The sequence below is a fragment of the Scardinius erythrophthalmus genome (assembly GCF_964197995.2).
Source record: "Scardinius erythrophthalmus genome assembly, chromosome: 13".
Classification (NCBI taxonomy): Eukaryota; Metazoa; Chordata; class Actinopteri; order Cypriniformes; family Leuciscidae; genus Scardinius; species Scardinius erythrophthalmus.
Genome location: NC_138233.1, coordinates 23485509 through 23502760, shown reverse-complemented (window position 1 = coordinate 23502760; position 17252 = coordinate 23485509). Strand labels below are relative to the sequence as shown.

Here is a 17252-nt window from a genome sequence, read left to right as displayed (position 1 = left end):
TACGTCACAATAGGAAAGAAAAGACCACAACAACTTCAGTTTCATGCTGACTTTAATGAGAACACATTTTCTTTGTTTATCTACAAAACTCCTGTTTCAATAATATATGCCAAACAACCAATAAAATGTGTATACAATTTTATTGTAAGTATTTTAAGGTTGGTCTAGTAAAGAAAAAATATAAAGTCATTGAACATCCTATTTCACTCTGAAATACTTCACTGTACTACAGTAAAATAAGCTGCAAATGGTTTTTTTTTTGTCTTTATATATTTACAGGTTGTTTGCTGTCGGTGGTCGTGATGGAAGCTCCTGTCTGCGATCAATGGAATGTTTTGATCCCCACACCAACAAATGGAGCATGTGTGCACCGATGTCAAAGAGGAGGGGAGGAGTGGGTGTGGCCACATATAACAGTTTCTTGTATGCAGTCGGAGGACATGATGCACCAGCTTCAAGCCATTGTTCTCGTCTGTCTGATTGTGTGGAGAGGTAAGCTACAATGACACAACATCTGGGAAGAAAGAAATCCAACACATAATTATCTTCGTAATAATGACAACAACACCCCACAAAAGTAGGTTGTGAGTCTCGGCAGATAGTTACGGGTGCCAAGTACTATAATTTGCACATTTATTTGCAAATCTTGACACACCTTACTTCATTGTGAAATCACTGTTACCTTGTTATTGAGGAATGTGGTTGGAAGCCACAGTAGTTCAGTAATCTGGTGTTAAACGCCTCCTGCTGGTGATGATTCGAACTACAGCCTATACCAATGTGGAGTACACCTTGTTAACATTATCAAATGTTAAATCAAATGGTGAAACAGTTGAGGAAAAAAGCCTCAGTGTCTAAGAGCAAATCATTTTGGAGCCAATGTATAAGTAAATAACTGAAATAAATAGCTAAAACACAATACAAATTACATTAAAATACATTAATTAATGAACAAAGGGCATCAGAAACTTAAACGCATTACTCTACGTGTTGAAAGCACAATAGATTTCATTGTTAGAGATGATAATCATAGTCCTTGTGCTTTCAAAGGCTTCCACTGTCTAGATTACAGACTTAATGCTGTTTACATGCTCTGTGTAATTATCTCTCTTTTTTGTTCAGTGGCTTATATTGAAAGTGCTAGCATTGTTTTTCTATTGTGTTGTATTTCGTCTCATATGTTCTGTACTGCATTCACAGGTATGACCCCAAAACAGACACATGGACCACAGTGTCCTCCCTGAGCGTCCCCCGGGATGCAGTGGGGGTGTGTTTGCTGGGAGACAGGTTATATGCGGTCGGAGGCTATGATGGTCAGACCTACTTAAACAGTGTTGAGTCCTATGATGCACAGAACAATGAATGGACTGAGGTGGGTGGATTGAGTCCATGTTTAAATCAGGCTTTACTGTTTGTTTTACTCACAATTTTCTACCTGATTAATTTTTTAGAGCTTATCATAACTACAAAAATATATTAATTGTAAAAATACCCAAGGAGTTAACATTTTTTTGATTTATATGACTTTTCCAGTTCTTGAAATCCCATTTAAAATAATAATAAATAAATAAATAAATAAATAGTGACCTGATTACACACTTTTTATTTTTATTTCATTTTTTTTCTCCTTTGGTGCTTGTTTACTTATTTATACAGATCCACAGAAAGGGATGTTGTCCAGACATTACATTTCTGGTTGATTTTTCTAACCATATTCATAGTTCCCTATCAGTCAGTCACGTTCAACGTCACGTCAGAACTGATGCAGTGGGTTCTTGACTGAGAGCCCAATTACCTTTGAGTGGTAACAAAACAAGCCAATGCACATTATTGCCAGACAGTAATCACCAGGGGCTCTACACATGAACTCAAGCATTGAGAACATTGTTTGTGTACACAGAGTTTACTAAAATTTTTTGACTGTCAAAATGCCGGCAGACACAGCTACTGTGAACTGTTCAAAATCTTTCTTTTTAGTAAACTCGGTGTACACAGACAATGTTCTCAATGCTCGAGTTAATGTGTAGAGCCCCTGGTGATACTTCGAGCAAAGTTTCATGTTGTGTCGAGCCTTCTTAGTGTTTTAAAAATAGCGATTTTTGATGCATCATAGTAGTACCCCAAGAACTCCCATTCAAAAGGTAATTGACCGAAAACGAAAATACGGTCAAACTTAAAAGTGGCGTTTACATTCTAATTATGCTTTTAAACGAAAGTTTGCCTAGGGTAGATTAACAAAAAGACCCTAGGTTGCATTTTGGCGACAGTTATCCTTTAACACCCTTCTCAGAACTGGTTCCAGCTGACTGTATTTTTTTTTTTTAACTCTCCTCGTTCGAATGGACGCGGGGGTGGGATAATAACAATTTTAAATAACTTTCTCTCCTCACGCTGCCGGCTTGTCCCTGTTTGGCCTTCCCCAGTTTTGAAGCTCAGCTTCTCCACCTAGACTAGAATAGTCACATTCTCCTAAGGATTTTATATGGCAATTTACTGAACTTATTGTCAATATTGCCACAAATTATGATCGCTTTTTACTGGTGGGCGATTTTAATATTCATGTTTGCTGTTTGTCAAATTCCTTGTCGCAGGAGTTTCTTAATCTAATAGATGCTTTTAATCTATCGCAGTGTATCAAAAACTCTACTCAGGGCCACACATTGGATCTTGTACTCTCCTATGGGCTCGATGTCACTGATATTGTGTACTCAGATTTTCTGCTCTCCGATCATAAGCCTATTTTATTCTCACTGTCTCTTCCGGAGCTCTCTCAACTCACTATTGCACCTGTAACATTGTTGCGGTTCTACTCTCCACCGTTTAGCACAAACTTCGATCTGTGCTTTGCTGAACTATCCTCACACTTGCACTTGGATCAACCATTATATGACCTGGATGCGGATCAACATCTTAGCCTTTTTAGTTCTGTCTGGCTTAAGGTAGCAGATGTGACTGTTCTCCTTAAGCCTCACAAGTGCAAACCAAAATCTGAACTGTGGCAAAACTCTTACACTCGTCACCAAAGACAAATTTGTAAAAGGCTGAATGCAAATGGAAGCGGGACAGGCTACTTGTCTCATTCCAAATGTTCAAAGACTCTCTAACATCATATCAGAATGCTGCTAAGTCTGCGAAAGCTGCTTATTTTTCTAACTTAATTGAATCCAATCTCTCTAACCTAAAGGTTCTGTTTTCAGTCATTCAATCTGTTGTAAATCCATCTGTTAACACATTGTCTGTTGCCTCAGATGCTCTATGTGAAGACTTCCAAAGACTTAAGACTTAGTGTCTGCTCTAATTTAACTGTCCCCCCAATCTTGACACCTGCTTCTGGTTTTTGGGAGGTTTTTGATCCTATCAACCTCCAGACACTGAAGGACATGACTGTCAAGCTCAAACCTTCATTTTGTCCTAATGATATCATTCACCTGAGATTTTTTAAATGAATCATTGATTCGGTTGGGCCAGGTATGGTATCTCTTATCAACAAGTGTCTCAAATCGGGCTCTGTTCCTGACAATCTTAAAGTGGCTACGGTCACTCCACTGCTCAAGAAGCCTTCACTAGATCCTTCTGTTTTAAAAAAAATTCGGCCTATCGCTGCCTCAACTTTCATTTCTAAGCTATTGGAGAAAATTGTGCTGGATCAACTCTAACACTTTTTGTCAAATAATTGTATCTATGAGGTTTTTCAATCTGGTTTTAGGACTGCTCACAGCACTGAGTCCACCCTCCTGAGAGTGTTAAATGATATTTATCTCTCCACTGATTCCGGAGATACTGTGGGTCTTGTTCTCTTAGATCTTTCGGCAGATTTTGATACCATTGACCACCCTACTCTTTTATCTAGACTAGAGTCTTGGGTGGGTCTAAAAGCTTCTGTTTTGCGATGGTTTCAGTCATATCTGTCTGACAGAAAGTTTTTGGTAAAGATGGGTAATTTCTCATGACTGGTAACTGAATAACTGAATCATTACCTTCACCTCTGATCTGTGGTCTTCCACAGGGCTCTATTTTGGCTACTTCTCTTTTTTTCTCTCTACATTCTACCTCTGGGCGCGATTCTAAGGAAACATGGTGTATCATTTCATTTTTTTAAGCGGACAACACTCAAATTTATATTCCAATCAAGAGAAACATCCCTGTAGCGATAAATTCTCTTCTGCTATGCTTAGAGGTGGTTAAAGCATGGCTAGCCCAAAATTTCCTCTTTCTAAATGAAGACAAGACTGAGGTCATTGTTTTCGGCCCAAATGAAAATTCTCAGTGTATAAGCCCTGATTTAGAGAGTCAGCTTTTAAATCCCCAGGAGTGCGGAACTTAGGTGTTCTTGTTGACCAGCCTTTAAAATTTGACAAATTTCATCAGTAATCAGTTCCAGTTTCTACCAACTTTGTCTACTGTCCAAAGTCAAAGGCTTTCTCACTCTGAAAACTCTGGAAATGCCTTTTCATGCATTTATAACGTCTCAGCTAGATTAATCTCTACATACAGTAACTTAGCTCCTGCCTATCTCTCAGAACTTTTTCATCCTTACACAGCATAGAGGGGAGCGTGCATTTGCGGTGGCAGGGCCACGACTCTGGAACACCCTGCCTCTAGAGATTAGAACGGCCCCTACCCTGTCTGTCTTCAAGTCTCTATTAAAAACCTACCTGTTTTCTTTAGCATATTGATCTTTATTCTTAGGTTGGTTTTGCTATTTTATATTTGAGTCTGATACTGTTTTGCCACACCTGTTTTTCCATTCTATATTTGAGTCTGATACTGTTTTGCCACTTCTGTTTTTCCATTCTATATTTGAGTCTGATACTGCTTTGTCACTTCTGTTTTACTATTTTATATTTGAGTCTGATACTGTTTTGCTACTCCGGTTTTTTAGGTTGCTCTTAGGCTTGCTGCTTTTATTTGTGTTTTATGTGTTGTTATGCAGGTATTATTTTCTTATTATTTATCTGGTTGTTCTGTAAAGCACTTTGGTCAACCTAGTGGCTGTTGTAAATGTTCTATATACATAAAGTGAACTTGAACTTGAACTTGAACTTAACATTTGCGAGATTCTACAATCTCTGTGTGGAGCTGGTTTCCTCCCAAGTACAAACGCCTGGCGAACTCTGGAGGGAGTTTCCTCCAAGTATCCTTCGGCAGGCCTAGTACTCGTGTGCATGCTTAGTCGGTCAGCCCCTGTACTGGGCTAGATGCCCCGTATGTTGTGATTGTATGTGGGGCCCATATGGGTATGAAATGGGCTGAAAAATGGGCTCCATATGGGTTTGTCCACGGGTTCCATAATGACCCCATGTTAATTGCCCAGATGGATTTCATGCAGGATTGCACCTGCCACTAGGTGGGACCCTAGTGGTCAACATGCAAAAGACCCATCTTGGTCCCAGCTTTATATGAGTATTCTTCCACGGTACAGTTTCCCTTTCAGTAAACCACTGTCTTTCCCTGAGCAGATTCCACTCTGCCCCGTCTCTGCATTGGTAATGGTTCCATCCCTGTCTAGAAAGGACCTACAGCAGGGATCTTCCATAGCACTGCCCAGAGGGTCAGTCCATATGTGTATTTCCACGTTACCTCCCTACGGGCAGGGTGTGGTCTCTGTAGTGTACGTTACAATGAGTGAAACAAAACCAGTCCGGTTAATGACCAAACGACTCTTGAGTGAGTTTTAGCCTCCGCCAAAGTTAATTTTTGTCCCTCCAAAGTCTTATTTGATTGGTGAGTAGCCTAATGTAGATGAACTGCTGCGCTTGTGACAGTCACAGTGCATGTTTAACTGAAAGAACAAACAGAGCGAGACTCGGTCGCGCGCGCGGTCTCTCTCTCTCTCTTCTGAGCCAGGCGAGTAAACAAGTCTTCACCGTCTCCAAACTAACAGTGCGTGTCCACTACAGCGGCAAAACTCCGCTCAGTGCCGCTGGCAACGCTATAACGCCTCCGCTTTGGGGTGTGTCTGTTGCGAGTGTGTTTAATCTAAGTTTTTTACAACACACACACAGTATAATCATTAGAGATTCACGCGATTACATTTGGAAATAGACCAGCTTTGTTTCCAAATGCACCAAGCAAAGATATCCTTTCAATTGTATAAACTTTTATAAGCTGACATAAAACAACACTTTAATTAAACGAATAAAACTATCCAGTGATGAAATGTTTTCTGTGTTGACACAAATCTTGGATGTCCATGTCCTAACTGCTGGGATAATCACACAACGCGCACGACACGTCCAATTCGCGAACTAATGACTCCTTTGAACCGATTCATTTTAATGAATGGATAAAACGTCTCAGGTTACGTATGTAACCATGGTTCCCTGAGAGGGAACGAGACGCTGCGTCAAGCGCTGCGGGAACGCTCCTGCGTGATTGCGTCATGAAGCACTCGTGAAATCAGTCCAATGGCGTGACGGGACGTCATAGGCGGGTGACGTCATTGACCAGGAAACTATAAAGCACCCCTGAACCAAACTATGTCAGCTTCTGATAGGTCGAACAAGTTGGTCACAGGCATGCCGGGAGTATGGCAAAGCGACGCAGCGTCTCGTTCCCTCTCAGGGAACCATGGTTACATACGTAACCTGAGACGTTCCCTTTCAAGGGAACTCGCGCTGCGTCAAGCGCTGCGGGAACTGAATACCCACGACGCCATAGTCCTCAAGTGCCTGTATATGTGAAATCGCAATGCACATTAAACTACAAACACCCGAGAACCCGGAGTAGCAGCCACATCCAGGTTATAAAACCTCTCAAAAGTGTGCGGAGAGGACCACCCTGCCGCATCACATACCTCTTGAAGTGAAACCCCTGATAACAGGGCCATAGAAGCAGCCATACTCCTAGTCGAGTGGGCTCGGATCTTTAGTGGTGAAGGATGACCGGCCGACTCATACGCAAGTGAGATAGCCTCGACTATCCATTTACTTAAAGTCTGCTTAGATGCGGGCTTCCCTATACTCGGGGACCCAAAACACACAAACAGTTGATCAGACTTGCGCCACAGGGCAGCTCTGTGGACATACGCATCTAAAGCCCTCACTGGGCAAAGTAAGTTTAATTTCTCCTGGTCCTGGTTTTGAAACGGAGGCGGAGAAAAGGCCTGCAGCATTATTGGACCCGCCACATTAGTGGGGACCTTAGGCACATAACCTTCCTTTGGAAACAGGAACGCTTTCACCATACCAGGGGCAAACTCAAGACACGAGGGAGCAACTGACAATGCTTGTAAATCCCCGATCCTCTTAAGAGAAGAGATAGATAGAAGAAACAAAGTTTTTAATGTGAGAAACTTCTCCGGAACCTCTTCAATAGGCTCAAAGGGGGCCTGGGCTAGGCCTTCTAATACAATGGCCAAATCCCACGTCGGCACCCTCGAGCGTGCCGCAGGCCTCAGCCTCAAAGTACCACGGAGGAAGCGAGTTACCCATGGGTGTCTCCCCACTGACGCACCCTCTAGAGGAACGTGATAGACAGATATAGCTGACACATATACCTTCAAAGTGGAGGGGGACAACCCCGAAGAGAACTTTTCTTGTAGAAAATCTAGCACTGAACTTACTGGGCAGTCAACTGGATTCACAGACTGGTCTGAACACCAGGCAACAAATACTCTCCATTTTAGGGCATAGAGCCTCCTCGTGGAAGGAGCTCTGGATTGCAACATGGTCTCTACTACCTCAGTAGAAAGACCTGAGCCTATGAGCTGATCCCCCTCAGAGGCCAAGCCCACAGTCTCCACAGCTCCGGACGCGGGTGCAACACTGACCCCGCCGCTTGAGAGAGAAGGTCCCTCCTGACCGGGATTTCCCATGGAGGACCCTCGAGAAGGGACACAATGTCCGACAGCCACACTCGGCCCGGCCAGAACGGGGCTATCAATAAGAGCTGAACCCCGTCCCGGCGAACTCTCTCCAGAACTCCTGGCAGTAACGCCAGGGGGGGAAAGGCATACAGACGTAGCCTCGGCCACGTCTGTACCATGGCATCCAACCCCATTGGGGCTGGGTGTGTGAGGGAATAATATAGGGGACAGTGCGTTGTCTCTTGAGACGCAAACAGATCCACCTGAGCTTGTCCGAATCGACTCCAAATGAGCTCCACCACCTCGGGGTGAAGTCTCCATTCCCCCGGCACCACTCCCTGTCTGGACAGAGAGTCTGCCGTCTTGTTCATGTAACCCGGAATATAAAATGCTCGAACTGATAACAACTTCCCCTGGGCCCAAATCAGAACTCGATGTGCCAGTTTCCAAAGCCGGCGAGATCGTAAACCCCCCTGGCGATTTATATAGGAGACCACCGCTGTGTTGTCCGTGCGAACCAACACATGGTGGCCCCTGAGGTCTGGGAGAAAGTGTCTGAGCGCCAGAAACACGGCCATCATCTCCAGCTGGTTTATGTGCCAGGAAAGATGATGGTCGCTCCACAGACCCCGAGCCGAGCGACCACTCATGGTCGCCCCCCACCCGGTGAGGGAAGCATCCGTCGTTAGCGTTAAGCGACGACAAGGAGCTCCCAACACCGGACCCTGGGACAAGAACCAAGGATCTTTCCATATAACTAAGGCACGTAGGCATCGCCGCGTGACCTTGATCATGCGGAACGGATTTCCCCTCAGGGAGAACCACCTGGTCTTGAGCCACCACTGTAAGGGTCTCATGTACAGCAGGCCAAAAGGAATCACGTTGGACGCTGCTGCCATCAAACCCAAGATTCTCTGAAACTGTACTACAGTGAGTGACTGGCCTAGTCTTATCCTGCGAACGGCTTCCGCCCAGAAAAGTGGTATTCTGTTGTGGAACTAACACGCTTTTCTTTGCATTTAGCCTTAACCCCAACGTCTTCATATGGGCTAGCACAGCATCTCGATACTGGGCCGCCTGAAGTTCTGACTGCGCCAGAATGAGCCAGTCGTCTATATAATTCAGCACGCGGATGCCCTGGAGTCTCAAGGGAGCCAGAGCTGCATCCACGCACTTCGTGAACGTGCGGGGTGACAGTGCTAGGCCGAACGGAAGAACCCGATACTGGTACGCTTCGCCCCCGAAAGCGAACCTGAGGAACTTCCTGTGTTGCGGAAGGATGGAGACGTGAAAATATGCGTCTTTTAGGTCTATCGTGACACACCAGTCCTCGGACCTGATCTGACACACAATCTGCTTCAACGTGAGCATTTTGAATTTTAATTTCTTGACTGCCCGATTTAGTTGACGCAAATCTAGAATGGGCCGCAGCCCTCCACCCTTCTTTGGAACTATGAAGTACGGGCTGTAAAACCCTGACTCTCTGCTGTGGGGAGGAACCCTCTCTATAGCCTCTTTTTGCAAAAGCGTCTGTACTTCTCCTTCCATCACCAGAGCCTGCTCGGAGTTTACTACCGTGTGTACTACTCCACTGAACCTGGGCGGGCATGACGCGAACTGAATTCTGTACCCTTTTTCCACTGTACGCAGGACCCAATCTGAGACATTTGGCAGAAGTTTCCACGCTGCCAGATACTCTACTAAGGGAACCAGCCTCTCGAGGCTGGTCTCTGGTGTTTTTTGAGCGGCCAGCTCGATGACCTGAAACGGCGCACCGGCAGGAAGCAACCGAACTGACCCACTTTGAACCCTCCTCAGAGGGTGCGAGCTTCCCCATGCCGCTACGTTTCCGGGCGGACATAGAGATGAGTACCCGCTGAGGACCGCTGCGCCCTGAAACACCGGAGGTGGCAGGGTTGGCAACACGGCCCCCTGATGGCACCGAGAGGAAACGGGTGCCTCGACACACCGACTCCCCTCGGAGGGGACTGCCATCGAAATCCTGACGTCCTTGGCGTCAGGACTTCTTCGCCGAGGCCTTCCTGGAGATAATAACAGTCCTCAGATCTGCTTTACCTCGGGAAGACCTTGGCTGAGCGCGCTGTCCCGGTCCCCAGTCTCTCTGTGGGGTAGCACGGGCAGCCACGCTCACCTTCTGCTGAGCTCTGTGAGAGGAGGACATACTCGACTGGGGCTGCTCCCGCCCAGCAGCCCCAGAGACATAGACTTTGAAAATGCGGCTGCCTGCTTTTTCGCTTCTTGAAATCGTTCTACAACCGAATTCACTGAATCACCAAACAGACCGGTAGGGGAGACAGGAGCATCTAACAGAAACTTTTTATCTCTTTCCTTGATGTCGGATAAATTTAACCAGAGATGCCTCTCCGTGGCCACCATTGCTGCCATAGAGCGGCCGATAGATTTTGCCGCTTCTCTGGTGGCCCGAAGAGACAGATCAGCTGCCCTCCTGATCTCCGCGATCGTTTCTCTCCCCACTTCCTCACATTCATCGTCTATGTCTTTTAATAGATCAGCTGGATATGCTTGCAGGACAGCCATAGTGTGTAAGCTAGCGGCTGCCTGACCTGCTGCTGAGTATGCCCTACCCACTAAAGCTGATGTCGTTCTCACTGGTTTAGTGGGTAGCTGCGGGGCTTTCAGCGATGATGCAGACTCAGGGGAGAGATAGCTCGCAAGCGTCTCTTCCACCTGAGGCATCGCCGCATAACCATGTTTTTTTAACCCTACTATATTCGAATATTCAGTAGTCGCTGGGTTAAAAACTCTGAATGATGCCGGTCTAATCCATGACTTCGACACCTCAGTATGGAGGTCAGGAAAGAACGGCAAGCCCCGCTTTGGAGGTTGAGATCTAGCTGGCAAAAATCGTTCATCTAATTTGCTTTTTGTTTGACTTAATTCCTGCTCACCGGCTGGCCAGTCCAGCTTTAATCTAGCAACAGCACGAGTGATAACCTCCAAAAGCTCCTCTTGTGTGTGTGTAATTGTGTGTGATTGTGTAAACTCTTCATTTTCACCCAGGCTCACAACATCCAGCTCCTCAGAACTGGAATGCTGTTGCACCTGCGCTTCAGCGCGAGCAGAAGAAACCGCAGCGCGTGCTTCTGACTCGCAAACTGAAGCGTCGGATTCAACGGTTAAAGGAAGAGATAGGGGATCACCCGTCTCAAACCCCGCCGTTAAATCCATCTGCGAACCCCAGGACGAGCGTCTCCGCCGTGCCTCGGCAGCAGCGGGACCCGAGCCCTGGGGAACGCGAGCCAAAGCGCCCTCCTCGAAGAGCGCTCGGCGAGACCGGAGAGTTTTCATTGCCAACTTTTCACAATGCTCACAGCCAGCCCCCTCGAGAGCCGACTGGGCATGTTCCAGTCCTAAACACATCACACAAAGCTCGTGTGTATCCCCACCCGTGATGAAACGAGGGCAGGGAGTGACACACTGCTTAAACTGCTGCTTTTCCATAATATATATATATAGAGAGAGAGAGAGACAAACACACATCAAATAGACAATACGATTTCACATAGAGCGCTTGTGAAGACACAGAAGCTGACATTGTTTGGTTCAGGGGTGCTTTATAGTTTCCTGGTCAATGACGTCACCCGCCTATGACGTCCCGTCACGCCATTGGACTGATTTCACGAGTGCTTCATGACGCAATCACGCAGGAGCGTTCCCGCAGCGCCTGACGCAGCGCGAGTTCCCTTGAAAGGGAACAACTGATCTTTCCAACAGTGAACTCAGGAGACGTCTGAATCGGTGTATAATCAGTAACACTTTACAATAAGGTTCTATTTATTACATAAATTACATAAAAAGTACAGTTTGCTTACTCAAGCATAAGCTTTAAAATAAATAAAACTCCTTGTTTTTTTGAAAAGCATATGACTAAATTTTTCCACACAGTGCTATCAAAAATCGATAAGAGAATCATTAAAGAATCGGATTGATAATCAGAATCGTCAGTGGCATTATTATTATTGATAAAATCTTATCATTTCCCATCCCTATGTGAAGACGGTAACATTATAATCAAACATTAAAGAACATTCATGTTTTTTAATTTTTTTTTAAGAGTTAAAAGTTTAAAATATTTTGCTAACATGAGGTCTTGTGTCACTGTCAGTCTTATTACATCAGTGCAAAACTAGGGTATGCAGATTAAGACCATCAGCATGCATTGATTAATCCCATGGCATGTAGCAAAAAAAAAAAAAAAGGTGCGACCAAATCATGCTGGTGCGACCAACTGAGAAAGTTGGTAGCACCAGTGCAAGTGGGTCTTGAGATTGATTATACTTGTCTAGGTGGGTCCCAGAATGAAAAAGTTTGGGAACCCCTGGTATAGATTAAACAGAAAGGAACAGCAGCTATCGACCTTCCCCTTGGGAAGTGTGTCCTTCCGTCAGACCAAGTACAGATGCAACTTACACGCAAACTTGATTGAGTGAGTTGCACACTGCCTTATATACCTGTATGTAGGGGTGTGGCTTGCCATGCAAAACTCATTGCCAATGTACATTGGCTTGTTTTGTTACCACTCAAAGGTGATTGGGCTCTCAGATGAGATCCCACTGCATCAGTCAGTTCTGACATAACGTCTCCATTCCCTCCTTCAGAGAACGGGGATTATATTAGTGACCAATATGTTTTAAGTCACGTGACTGGCGCGTTTCTTCAAAAGTAGAAAAAATTGTGAACAAAATCAGAGGGAACAAAATAAGAGAAAAACAACAGGACATTCTAAACCGCTTAAATTGAAAAACACTTAGGCCCGGTTTCACAGACAGGGCTTAGATTTGAGCTAGGAGTAGGCCTTAGTTAAATTTGGACATTTAAGTTACTTATATTTTACTAGTCAAACTAAAACTGCCGGTAGATAGTGTAAAGTCTTAATTAGTGAGTTATTGAATCATTTGATTATTTTAAAAGGACTGATTCATTCAGGAATGAAGCAAGTGATTGGTCACTTTATGAAAGGGTAATTGAATCATCATTACCTCAACTTAAATTGTATTAAACAACATCACATTTGCAATTCTGCTAATACACAGGAAAACCAGCACTAATGATGTTGTTATTCAGTCACTGATTGTAAAACTATCTGCGTTTTCAGCAAAAAATAAAAATAATAATAATAAAAAAAATCTAGTTTTTTGTTTCTAGTGTTTTTTTGTTTTTTTTTTTTACAGTGACTCACTTACAATGGACGTAAATGGAGCCAATTAATTAAAGGATTCGCAGAAAGCAGAAATGTAAAGCTTATCATTTTATCACTTGTATATTAATTTAGCTGTAAAGTTGCTCTCTTATTTATATGGTCAGTTTAGTGTTTTAGACGTTGTCATGGCAATAAATGTTAACTGCTTATAACAACAAAATGTTAATGATTTTATTCCACAGTAAAATCATGTTAAAGGGATAGTGAAAATGATCCCATGATTTACTCACCCTCAAGTCATCCTAGGTGTATAATACATTCTTCTTTCAGACAAATACAATCGGAGTTATATTTAAAAATGTCGCTCTCCCAAGCTTTATAATGCCAGTGAATGGCTGTTTCTGTTTTGAAGTCCATAAAAGTTCATCTATCCATCGAAGGGTTAATAAAGGCCTTCTGAAGCGAAGCGATGCGTTTGTGTAAGAATTCATATTTAACTAGGGTGACCATATTTTAGTTTTCAGAAAACAGGACGGGGGTGTGGTTGATGGGCGGGGTGTGATTTTTTGGGGGGCGTGGTTAAGGGTAGGGGCGTGGTTTGGACGAGAATGCATCAAAAATACTTGACATATGCATTCACAACCTTGCAACTATGTTATTGTACTTTAATACATAAAGTAATACATCCTTTCCATTCAATGTTTGACCCGCAACAATAGAATACTATAAAAAAAAAAAAAAAAGTTTAGCTTTTAACACCTTTTACATGACACTATTTCTTTTCATGGCCATAGGTTAAAAATCTACAACTAAAAAAAAAAAAAAAAATCTACTACACCATTTCAGTAAAAAAAACTATTTCAATCCTCCTGATGTTCTTAGCCTATACTTTCTTTATGTGGGCTTCTAGGTCGCTAGCACCTTGACACTGACACGTACGTGCCAGCTTTGCAATTCATGCATTCTGCTTTACACGGATCCCGACCGAAACGAAAACACGGGAATCGTGTCACGCTGCTAAAATTCTGTGAACGTAAAGTCCGCCTACTTTGATTTGATTGGTCATTTCAAATATTCTGACATTGACAAGCAGTGACAGACCAATGAGGCTGCGATGAACACACACACACACACACACACACACACACACACACACACATAGGCCTTTGTTTTCTGACGACTCAGAGTCTGACATTCTCTGCTTTACGCTGCGGATTGAAGAACGCGCTGATTATAACAAGAGGGGGTGAAGCCAAAGCCGGTTTCATATGTTTTTTGTGCAAAGGCAATTGTGTATTTAAAGTACACGCTTAATGGCCCAATGAAAAATAATGAAAACCAGGACATTTTCATCACTTTTTAAAAAACAGACAGGACGGCCAGGACAGGACGTGAAAACAGGACATGTCCTGGGAAAACAGGACGTTTGGTCAACCTATATTTAACACATTACAAAGTAAAATTCTAGCTTCCGGCCAAACAGCCAAACGCAATCTACTTGTGCCTAAAGCGCAAATTACCTCTTTATTATGATAATAATAATATTTTATTATGGAAATATTATGACGTCAGAAGTAGCGTAGAGTGTCAAGGCATTGAGTAAATATCAGCAATACGTCGCATTACTCGCATAAGATGCGTTTAGACTTAAGTCGAATCCGGATGTTTGTTTGGCTGGAAGCTAGTTATTTTACTTAATAAAGTTTTAATATATGAATACTTTTCTACACATCACTTCTCTTCAGAAGGCCTTTATTAACCCCCCGTAGCCGTGTGGAGTGTGGAGTTCTTTTATGATGGATAGATGCACTTTCATGGACTTCAGAACAGAAACAGCCATTATAAAGCTTAGAAGAGCCAAGGCATTTTTTTTAAATATAACTCCGATTGTATACGTCTGAAAGAAGAATTGTCATATACACATAGGATAACTTAAGGGTGAGTAATTCATGGGATCATTTTCATTTTTGGGTGCACTATCCCTTTAACATGCATATTGTTTATGTCTTGTGGCTATAATTTTGAATAGCCTACTAATTTAGTCGTATTTTAGCTTTTATGCATTGGCCCCATTGTATTGTGCTGTAAGTTCACTGAACCTCACTGCAAGCCCTTTCTTTTTCTTAAAGCAATTCAAAATTTACATGTATGTTATTATGCCACAAGGACTTTAAACTTAACTTGTATTGAACTGAAATACTCCTGAATAAATCTTAGCTGTCCATAGTTTTACCAACCATGTCGTGTGCTCAAAATAATAATAAATCTTGAACCTAGAAATGTTATAGAACATTGGATTTTGTCAAAACAGTCAGCTTTATGAATATTCTTTCAGTGCGTGGATGATGTGCATCTGTGAACAGGAAGTGCTAGCATTTCCTGCCATTCATCTGTTTTCCACTGTGTCACAAGCCACTCTTTCCTTAGCCAGTCTGCATTAGAAACACTCTACTCAAGTCTAGTTTGCCTCCTGTCTGAGCTTCCCATGGCTCCCTCTTGCTCTCTCTTTCATAATATTACCTGAAATGGGCTGTAAGTAGACAGAGTGTGACTGAGAGCACTGCGGAGGAGGGAATTTGCTGCGGTCGGACACTGGTCATTAACCTCTGTCTCTTGTTATTCCAGGAGGTTCTTCTAAACATCGGGAGAGCTGGGGCCTGTGTGGTGGTCGTGAAACTGCCTTGAAGGCACAGAGTCCCTGGACTTTGACCTCAAACAGGCGTGCAATGTCAACTCTTGGAATGCTCTTTTCATGTAGTACAGAAAGTTCATCAAAGCTATCATCAATACTGGATTCAGCTAACTAACAACCGTGTACAGTTCACTCTATTTTTGCTCAGATATTTCAGCACTATTAGAGACTGGGGGAAAAAATGCTTATAAGATTTTACTTAACTGTAATAAAATTATATAAGAAAATTTCACATTTTATATTGAGAAAAAAAAATACTTTTGAAAATGTATCAAGGCTGAATTTTTTTTTTAGATAGAACTTTTCATTTTAGTATTTACATCTTGTTAATTTCATCCAACGTTTTTGACATTCTTATATCTTTTAACTATATAAAAATCAAATGTATTTCAAAGACAGCAGCATACTTGATTACTTGTGCAATTTTGTGGAAAATGTATTTTGATCTTCTTAATTTTAAAAACCACTGTGAATACTTCCAGTTGTATACTTGCAACAAATCATCCTGGTTTACCCAAAATGTTGTGGAGTGTGGACACTCACTCATGCAATTTACATCCGAAGACACATTTAGTCTGAGACTAGGTTCAGCACGAAGTTACTATAGAAGCAAAAAAAAAAAACTAAACAAAAAACACCAAAGTAATTAGCACGTGTTGGTAAGTCATGATTTTAATGGTAATAAGGTTTACAGTAGAAAATATACTATTATATCATATTGATATTTCACCTTTATGAAAAGGTTTTGTAATTTGTATTGTATATAGTCCCTGGTCCAGTGTAATTTATTATCATAACATATTGGCATGCTACTTCAATATGTTTGAATTCCATTATTAAATATTTTAAAGACCCCATGAAATCACTTGCCAAACAGTTTTGTGTTGAAATGTTCCCTATTCGAACTGGATGATCGGGTGGGATATATCAAAAGGCTCATTTCATATTAAATCGGCTTAAGTTTTGTCACTGCCATGAAAATGTAAAATTTGTATATCTGCCAAAAGATCATTTTGTGTGCATTTACAAGTACAAGTATAACTTCAAATCTTACAGACATGGACTAAATGCCACAAAACTCTTGGTGTCATGGGGTCTTTAACCATGACGTCATTAAAACTGTTACAGTATATATATAAATTCTTGCTTTGTGATGTACTGACATTCATTTGTTGTTTGACTGCCATAATGTTTTATTGAAGAGCCTCATTACCTGACTTAACTGGAATGTAACATGCTGATGAAGAATAAGTTTACTAGTGTGACGCATTAGTAATACAGAAAATGCTTTCGTTGACTTTTTCATTGTTTTATATGGCATGCTGAAGAAACTTAGAAATAAAAAAGTTATTCTCTTTCCTGAGTATTTCCATGGCGTATACCTTCTGAATAGGCACTGCATGTCCTGCATATGCTGTTTCAAGCCCCCTTTTTTATTTTTTGTAATACTCCAGTGGCCTCCAGTGGTTGTCTCTTGTACAGCATTTGATGCATATTGCCTCAGCTGTCTGTTAGATGTCTTGTATAAGACATCTAACAGACACTACTGTCTTAAAACTAATAATGAATTC

General features: G+C 42.5%; 1 protein-coding gene across 3 annotated transcripts in view; it reads left to right on the top strand.

Annotated features, from left to right (window-relative positions):
- Positions 1-17045, top strand: part of klhl4 (kelch-like family member 4) — a 54973-nt gene extending 37928 nt beyond the window's left edge. For 2 of the 3 annotated variants that reach the window (XM_081383584.1, XM_081383585.1), the window contains 3 exons: positions 280-492; positions 1201-1372; positions 15615-17045. In XM_081383584.1, the coding sequence (XP_081239710.1) occupies positions 280-492; positions 1201-1372; positions 15615-15674 (445 nt within the window). In that variant the 3' untranslated portion in view covers positions 15675-17045. The remainder of the gene's footprint in view (positions 1-279; positions 493-1200; positions 1373-15614) is intronic. The other variant, XM_081383586.1, reaches the window with a different exon arrangement.
- The last annotated feature ends 207 nt before the right edge of the window (positions 17046-17252 follow it).